Genomic DNA, 9,443 nt, shown 5'->3' with positions numbered 1-9,443 from the left:
CCAAGAGCAAAACCTAGCATGATTTTTGCTAGGACACACATTTTCACTCAGAAAACAAAATGAGATTGAAGAGGTAAGTGAATATGAGAAGGGTGAAGAGACTAGCATTATTCCTATTGTCCCTTTCCCCACTGCAATCACAGTATTTATTAATGGACTTGCTTTCAAGTTATCTTAGGAAAACATTTAGAATTACAGCAACAACAGCATTTACAAGTGAATTTATGTGGAACTGTTGTCAAAGTGCAAAATACTATGAAAGATCTTGAGAAAACAGTTGAGTACTTTACATAAAAAACTGAACAATCAGGTTAGCCAGGCCCAAAATGATGATGAAAGCATGAAAAACTAATTTAGGCCATGTCAGACGCTCTTCTTGATAGAGGGAAATTATGTAGATGAGAGATGGATATATAAATACAAAGGCCAGGCCGCATGCTGCTCCCGAATACCTGCAAAATCAAAGTGTTTTGTGTTAATATTCACCTTCCATTTTTACTGTTTCTGATTTACAGTCATGGTATAAATAGTACAACTTTAATACTCCTCCATCTGATATTGCAACAAAATTATTTTTGATTCATTTGTTGTTGACATAAAGCATCTGGGTTGAAGACTTATTTTACTTGCTATCTAAGTTAAGGTAAAATATTACTTCCTGTTCATCTTTAAAGCATCTGCTTGATAGAGAGTTTTTAATTCATCCCTTAAATCTCCATACTTCCTCTGGGTCTCAGTGATTGTGGCCACTTCCTCAGAAACATGTGGAGATAGGCTTCCTATCTTTGATCTTTTATAAACAGATTATGCATTCTAAGTTTCTGAGGGACTGGTACCATCTGTTTAAGAATGAGAACAGATGAGTGCCTCAGTGGCAGTTCAGTATAAGCATCAAAGATAACAACAAAAATACTGAAACAGGGGACTGTGACAGAGAAGCCTGCACTCCCTCTTCCCTTTCCCTACACTTGGGTTCTCTTGTGAACGGTTCAATAGGAACCTGTAAATACATTATGTGTAATAAGCACAAGGCCAATAATCTCCCCTCTTGCTTCTTACTACTTTCTTAGGTAGGGTCTTCAAAAAGTGCTTTAGCCCCACTGTGTGTAGGTTAAGGAGGAACAATCAGATCACTGTAAACCGCAGTCTCCCATGAGAATCCAAGGTCATAACACTACATAACTATACTGTCACTCTATTCAACCTGCCACAACTTTTTTAGGGAAAAGATAATAAAGAAAGCACCCCCTGGGACCTAAACACTTACCTAAACTATTACTCTCTGACTATAATTGCCAATTAAACGTGTTCTGGAATAGAAATAGTTTAGGGAAGTTAGGACACAGCCTTGACATATAAGGGCCTCACAGGAGGCCCCAACAAGTTACACAGCATACAGTTAATCTAACCCTTTATTTTGGATAAAATAAAAAGGAAATATAGAGGAAAATGATGGGGAAAAGAAAGAGAAGAGAAAGACTTGAGGTTAAAAGATAATGGGACTTTCAGCATCTATTCTCCACCAGGGATAAACAGAAATGGAAGATAATGAACACTTCAATTTATACCAGGGAACTAGATTTGAATGTTAACAGTTTTAAATAATAATAGGAATTTCATACAATTAAATTAAAACAACAACAAGGAAAGCCTAAAAAAAAAAAAAGACCAATATATGAAGGGGCACAATTCCCTTTCAGGAAATACCTTATGATTCCTCCTATGTTTGGGTAGAAACAGGCCATGATTACTCCAGCTCCCACAATGATTAGATTAAGAATCAAGACATGGAAAATGCTAGAAGAAAATTTGTAGGAGAGAAAAATATATAAAAACAAATTATAACCACTAATATTATAATAAATTTCCTTATTAATATCTTCAAAGTAAGAATATTTTAAGCTTGACAATAAGATCAGAGCAAAATTAGAAGGCAACAATAGTACACAGGCTGGCAATGGAACAGTGACATTTGTCCTTTTGTGCAATTATATAAATAGGTTAAATTTTGTAGAAGTAAACTGGCAGTGTGCATTTCAGTTCAGACTCCTTGTTCCCTACTTCTATTTGGAATATTTTAAGAAATAATCAAAATAATGAAAAAATGTATTAACATAACGATTTTTACAGAAAAACAGAAGTATCCTAGATGTACAGCAAGACAAAAATTTGCTCAATGTAATTAAAATTCCATCAACATTCTTTAAGGACAAGGAAGAACCAATCACTAAATTTTTAATAGAAAGGAAAGAGATCTCAGATAGGAAAGCACTACTGAAGAAGAAGAACAAATTAAGAAGTCTCACACTCTCAGATCTCAAAAATCTACTATGTAGCCACAGGAGTTAAAATAGCCTGGTATTGGTACAACAACAGGCACATAGACCAGTGGAACAGAATTGAGAACTCAGAAATAGATCCATCCACCTATGGTCAGCTGATCTTTGACAAAGGGCTGAAATCTCTTAAATGGGGGAAAGAGTCTCTTTAACACATGGTGCTGGCAAAAGTGGATATGCATTTGCAGATAAATGAGAGAAGAGCCATACCTCATACCACACACAAAAACTAACTCCATATGGATCAAAGACTTAAATATGAAACCTAAAACTATAAAGTTCATGAAAGAAAAAATAGAATCAAGCTTAAGAGCCTTAATTTATGGCATTAATAGACTTACCAGCATAACCCAAAATGCACAAACAGCAAAGGATAAACTAGATGATTGGGATCTTCTAAGAATTAAATTAAATTAAATTCTTAGGTGCATCAAGACTTCTCCAAAAAAGTAAAAAAGAAGATTGGGAAAAAATACTTGGCAACGACATTATCTGACAATGGACTCATCTCTAAAATGTATAGAAAATTCCAACACCTCAAAATCAAACAGACGAACAATTCAATTAAAAAATGGGCAGAAGACATAAATAGACACTTCACCAAAGAAGATATTCAGGCAGCCAACAAACACATGAAGAAACGTTTGAGATCATTAGCCACTCCAAAAAAGCAAACTCACTGTCATCAAGTTGTTTCTGTCTCATACCGACCCCCACTGGGTTTCCAAGGCTGTAAATCATAATGGAAGTAGATTGTCCCATCTTTCTTTCACAGAGGGGTTGGTGAGTTTGAACTGATGGCTTTCCAGTTAGCAGTCAAGTGCCATATGCACTACGTCACCAGAGCTCCATTAGCCATTACCAAACAAAAAACCCAAACTCACTGCTGTTGAGTCAGATCTAACTCATAAGGACCCCTCCTTGGGTTTCTGAGGTTGTATCACTACAGAAGTAGATTGCCCAATCTTCCTTCCAAGGAGTGGGTTTGAACCGCCAGCCTTCTGGTTAGCAGTAAATACTTCAGGCACTGTACCACCAGAGCTCCTCCATTAGCCATTACAACAAATAAGTAGATCGCCCAATCTTCCTTCCGAGGAGGGCCTTAGGCACTATGCCACTAGAGCTCCCCCTCCATTAGCCATTAGAGAGATGCAAATCAAAACAAAAATGAGATACCATCTCAACCCAGCACTAATAGGAAAGCTCAACAAGACAGAAAATAACAAATGCTGGCAAGGATGTGGAGAGACTGGGACTGTACTCTCATACACTGGTGGTGGGACTGTAAAATGATACAAACACTATGGAAAACAGTATGGTGATTCCTTAAAAAGTTCGAAATAGAAATACCATTTGATCCAGCAATCCCATTACTAGGTATATATCCTGAAGAAGTGAGAGCCAGGGCATGAATAAATATGTGCACACATATGTTTATCATAACACTATTCACAATACCAAAGAGATGGAAACAACCTAAGTGCCCATCAATAGAGGAATGGCTAATTAAACTATGGTACATGTATACAATGGAATACTATGCAACACAAAAGAATAATGTAGAATCTGCAAAATATTGCATAACATGGATGAACTTGGAGAGCATTATGCTGAGTGAAATCAGTCAACTGCAGAAGGACAAATATTGTATTAGTCAACTATTGCAAAAAGTCAAGGAAAGGTTTATATGTGGAAGGAAACTTTCTTTGTTGGTTACCAGGGATGGTAAGAAAGGAAAGGGAAAATTGCTAGATAGGTAAGAGATAAGTATTAAGTTGGGTAAAGGGAAAGGCAATAAAGCAAAAGTGAGTGACCAGAACTAAGGGAAATGAAGACACAGAGAGGTGCACAGAGGTACAGACAACAAAGATAACACTTCTACATATACAATACTGCATTATCAGTAATAACAAACATTAATCCACAGGGGTAGATACACAAGTAGACAGGCTGAATGATCAGGCACATCTAGGCAAAAGGGAATATACTTATGACCATATGTAAGTTTAAACAGCAATAGATATTTCCACATACATATTTACATGTGCTGTAAGAATGTCCATATTAATAGAACTAACAGGGGAAAAGGTATGATAATTTCTTAGCTATAGACAACCACATTGAGGGAGTGAGTTCTTGGGACTGCGGGCTCAGGACCATGGTTGTGGGGGACATGAAACTCAACTGCCATAACATACTACACAAAAACATTGTTCTACATCCTACTTTGGTGAGTACTGAATGGGGCCTTAAAAGCTTGCAAGTGGCCATCTAGATGCAACATGTGGTCTCTCCTCATCTGGAGCAAAGAAGAATGAAGAAAACCAAAGACGTGTGGAAATAATTAGTCCAAGGGACTAGTGGACTATGTGAACCTCAGCCTATATGACCCGAAGAACTAGATGGTGCTCAGCTACCACTGTCAACCACTCGGAAAGAGGTCAGTGCAGATGATCCTGGACAGAGTGGGAGAACAATGTGGAACAAAACTCAAAATCATAAAAAAGATCAGGCTTACTGGTCGGACAGAGACTGGTCAGACCCCTGAGATTACGGCTCCTAGTCACCCTTCAAGCCTGGAATTGAACCCACTCCCATGGCTTCCAGCCAAACAATAGACAGCATATAAGGTGAACATTTATGCCAGGGAGGTACATTCCTTAGAACAATCAGTCATGGGAGATCAGAAGGGCAGTATTTGCAAAGGGAGATAAGGCAGGGGGCAGGAATGCAAAGGAAAGAAGGACACAGAAAAGGTAATGGCAGAGAAGAAGTGGGAAGAGAGCTGCTTCATTAGGGAATTGTAGTCAATGTCATCTCTCATCTTGGAAGGAAGATGGGGCAATCTGGGGCAATCTACTTCCTCGGAAACCCAAGGAGGGGTTGCTATGAGTCGGGTCCGACTCGCGGCACACAACAACAACAACAGTCAATGTCATGAAACAAAATATGTATGAATTGCTGTATGGAAAATGAATTTGCTCTGTAAACTTCCAACCAAATCACAATAAGAAAAAAAATCACTTGATAGGATGTATTAAAAATAATAAGCTATCATTATTATTGCAATGGTAAAAAAAAATCTAGTTAACTTGGAAAAAGGCTAGTTGTATAACTGGATATATAATAAGATTTTCATTGCCCAAGAAAATCTGAAAACATCTGAAAAAATATCAGAAAGAAATATGCTGAAAAGGCAGTAATGATTGTGGTAGTATCTGAGATACCGGTACTTTTTCCTATATTTAACAAACTTTTTGTAAAGTGGCTATTTTAATCAAAAAATAAATTATATTAAGGATATGCCAAATGTGTAGGTTTTTGCTTTCTAGTTTAATCACTTAAAAAAAAAAAAAAAACAAACAAACTCACTGCCATTGAGTTGATTCTGACTCATAGCGACCTCCTAAGGTTTCCAAGGCTGTTAATCTTTACAGAAATATACTGCCTCATCTTTTTTTCCTACAGAGTGGCTGGTGGGTTTGAACCACTTACCTTTTGATTAGTAGCCCAATGCTTTAACCACTATACCACCAGGACTCCTTAGAACAATGATTTATTTCTTTTTGTGATTTGGTTGGAAGTTTACAGAGCAAACTCATTTTCCATACAGCAATTCATACACATTTTGTTTCATGACATTGACTATAATCCCCAGAATGAAACAGCTCTCTTCCCACCTCTTCCCTGTGGACACCTTTTCTGTGTCCTTCTTTCCTATGCATTCCTGCCCCCTGACTTATCTCCTTTGGCAAATACTGCCCTTCTGATCTCCCATGACTGATTGTTCTAATCATCGTTAAATGGTTAACATTTAAAGCTACTCGTTACTTACTATGAATAATAAATACTTTAACTAGATGTTCTGTATCCAAAGGTTTGGAAACTAATTTTGGGCATAAGTAAAAATAATGCCAATGAAATGTAATGATCAAGGAATACCTCCATCCCCTACCAACCCCAGAAAAATGATTCCCAAAAGCCAAATTTACATATAAAAGCAACTCTTAGAGTCTGAGTTATCAGAGTTATCAGAGGTCAATTAATCACAGGAAGAGATTACAGAAAGAATTAAAAATGAGAAAAATGATTTACACAGATAGGTGAGGTTACTCATATATCCTCATGAATTACACAGATATAGATATACAGGCTTTTAGATCTTACTATTTCTCCAGAAACTCCAAACTTAAAATTGTTTCCAAGCTTTGTGACACTGCCTGAGCCTTCAATATTTTTTAGTTGCACAAGGAAACAACTCTGTGTATTTTTCAAAGCAGTGGTTCTCAAAGTCTGACCACAAACCCCAAGGAGTTGCCAAATCCCTTCAAGGAGTCCCTGAGAGAAAAATTGTTTTCATAATAATATAAGACATTATTTGCTTCATGAAAGCAATGGTGGGCAAAACTTCTGGCCTTTAGCAAAGGTCTAGACAACTGCACCTATTTCTTCCAGGAGATACTATATTCTTTACTGTCACATATTCATCCTGCTCCCAAACCCCAGAAAAAAGGTGTCATTAAAATGTGCCCTTGATAAAGGAGTAAAAAGTATTAATTTTATTAAATCTCATGCCTTGATCATATATATTTTAATATTCTGTATGGTGAATGAAATAGGTAAACCCCTTGCTGTTGACTGATTCCGACTCATACAGACCATATAGGGCAAAGTATAACTGCTCCATTCGGTTTCCAAGGCTGTAATCTTTATGGAAGCAGACTGCCATGTCTTCCTCTTGTGGAGTGGCTAGTGGGTTTGAACCACTGACCTGTCAGGAGCTGAGCTCCTAACCACTGTACCACTAGGGTTCCTTGATAAAATGGGTAGCAAAAAATAAAGCATTTCTGTTGCATACTGAAGTTCAGTGGTTGTTTTGAGGAAAAGTACTTGTGTGACTGAGTTGGTGGGCAACCTAGTTAATTTTTTCAAGGAACACCATTTGGATTTGAAAGACAAACTATGGTCATTTGGACGTGGGTACGTGACAAACAGTTTCTTGAAAATGAATGATGTGAGCCTGCCAACTTAGAAAAACAACTCTAAGTATTTGCTACCAATGATAAAATGTGAGCTCAAGGAAAAATTAAGATTTTGGAGAACTTGTATTCACTTGTATTCACCCTGAGCTTGATAGTTTCTCAATATTTAAAAACTTTTATGATGAAATTGATGGGGATATGAACAAATACGAGTTTTGATATTGTAAAATATAATATCAACATTTGGAAGATCCACAGAACTCAGTGAACCAAACAGTTTCCAAATGACCAAACATGATGTTACAAAATCACTCATGGGTAAAAGATTCATATTGCAAGACAAACCAATGGGTTGTAACGTAACTGAGTTTCAGATTCCACATTGCAACTAACCTTTAAGAATCTACCACTTACCAAGTGTTAGCATAGTATTAAAGAAGAATATCCACAATTATCTGAAAAGGCTATCAAAAAACCCCTTCTTCTTCCAACTATGTATCTGTGTGAGGCTGGGATTTCATCATGTACTTAAAAGAAAACATTTCACAATAGATTGAATCCAGAAGCAGATATGAGAACCCAAATGTCTACCAGTAAATCAGACATTAAAGAGATTTTCAAAAATGTAAAGCTAATTTTCATTAATTTTTTTTTTTTGGTTTGGAAATAGTTATTTTCCACAAAACTGTTATGTGTGGTAACAAATAATGATTTTATTATTGATAGATAAAACCCACATAAGCTACAGCTCTTGGGGGTCCTCAATAAACTTTCAGAGTATAAAGGGGTTCTAAGACCCAAAAGTATGCTCCAACGTATGTGTAGTTTGTGGAGTACTTGTCACTGTGGATATGCGTGTTCTTGGTGGTAGAGTAAAAAATGTAATTTTAACTTGAAAGGGAAATCCCAATCTAACATCCACCATTCGGCAAAATATTGGCAGAAAAGAAGAATAATTGCATTTGCCTAAAATTTTTACATCTATTACTTCACTGTATTGATTTTCTTTTGGTGAATGTAAATATAGCATAGGGCATAAACATAACAGGAATCCTATGTTTACTGAAATCCAATCTTCTAGGTAAGCTACGTTAGAACTGTAGCTGCTGTTGCTATCAATACTAGAGATCTGGTAACTCTTGACTTTTGCATTTTGCTTTGCTTTTTTAAACCAAAATACTTATACCAAGAAAAAAAAAACAAATTCACTGCCGTCAAGTCAGATCCGACGCATAGCGACCCCTCCTTGGGTTTCTGAGGTGGTATCACTACAGAAGTAGATTGCCCAGTCTTCCTTCCGAGGAGTAGCTGGTAGGTTTGAACTGCCAGCCTTCTGGTTAGCAGTCAAATGCCTTAGGCACTATGCCACCAGAGCTCCAAAATTATTTTGTTAATGAGGTTCACTTCAAACAAGTACCAAGACCACCTGTTTGATCGGTTCCTGTAAATGCAATTTTTTTTTCTCAAATTTTATTCAAAAGTTTTCTTCATTTAAGATAACTTATTCTCAATAAATTAGGTTAGGACTAGGTGCTTTGCACTAGGCTGAACCCTAATAAAATTTAATAATCTAAGAGCAGTAGTTAACCAGGGGTCCACAAAGAAACTTCCAGGAGGCATTGCAACAGCATATGTAAATTTCTCTTTGATGAAAGTGACTAGATTTGAACAGATTTTCAAAGAAACTGACAACTCTTCTACCTTCAATGAGAGATTAAAAGTTATAGCAATAGTTAAAGAAGCAGGTAAGAATTTAAGCTCAGTTATATAGCTCATATTCAATTCCAAACCACTGGCCATTTATGTAAAGATGCATGAATGGGAATAAATACATAAGTAAATACCAATAACCAATAGTTAAAAGAGTCACTTTTCATAAGCCACACATTACCAACACAGGTACTATAGACTATAAATAAGTATCATGGCAACCCAAAGATTAACAGCAACTAAATAATAAGTTAAATATAACTGGCAATGGAGCTAATATAACTCTACTGGAAAGAATGTACTATAAGTCATTCTGGACAAGGGAGTGGTTTTTCTATTTTTAAAGTTCTTCAGGGAAAGGGTGTCAATGATCTATCCTTAGTAACCATTTTCATTAGACAAAATTTTATTG

The 9,443-nt window shown here is 36.5% G+C and overlaps 1 protein-coding gene across 1 annotated transcript in view; it reads right to left on the bottom strand.

Annotated features, from left to right (window-relative positions):
• Positions 1 to 286: 286 nt before the first annotated feature.
• Positions 287 to 9,443, bottom strand: part of SLC38A9 (solute carrier family 38 member 9) — a 128,913-nt gene continuing 119,756 nt past the window's right edge. The window contains exons 11-13 of the mRNA XM_007944180.1: positions 8,910 to 9,022; positions 1,708 to 1,797; positions 287 to 452 (exon numbers count right to left, since the gene is read on the bottom strand). Of these exons, the coding sequence (XP_007942371.1) occupies positions 287 to 452; positions 1,708 to 1,797; positions 8,910 to 9,022 (369 nt within the window). The remainder of the gene's footprint in view (positions 453 to 1,707; positions 1,798 to 8,909; positions 9,023 to 9,443) is intronic.

This window comes from Orycteropus afer, unplaced genomic scaffold (genome assembly GCF_000298275.1).
Source record: "Orycteropus afer afer isolate SDZICR_OR568_19922 unplaced genomic scaffold, OryAfe1.0 scaffold00122, whole genome shotgun sequence".
NCBI classification, from domain to species: domain Eukaryota; kingdom Metazoa; phylum Chordata; class Mammalia; order Tubulidentata; family Orycteropodidae; genus Orycteropus; species Orycteropus afer.
This window is presented reverse-complemented; position numbering and strand designations above follow the sequence as displayed.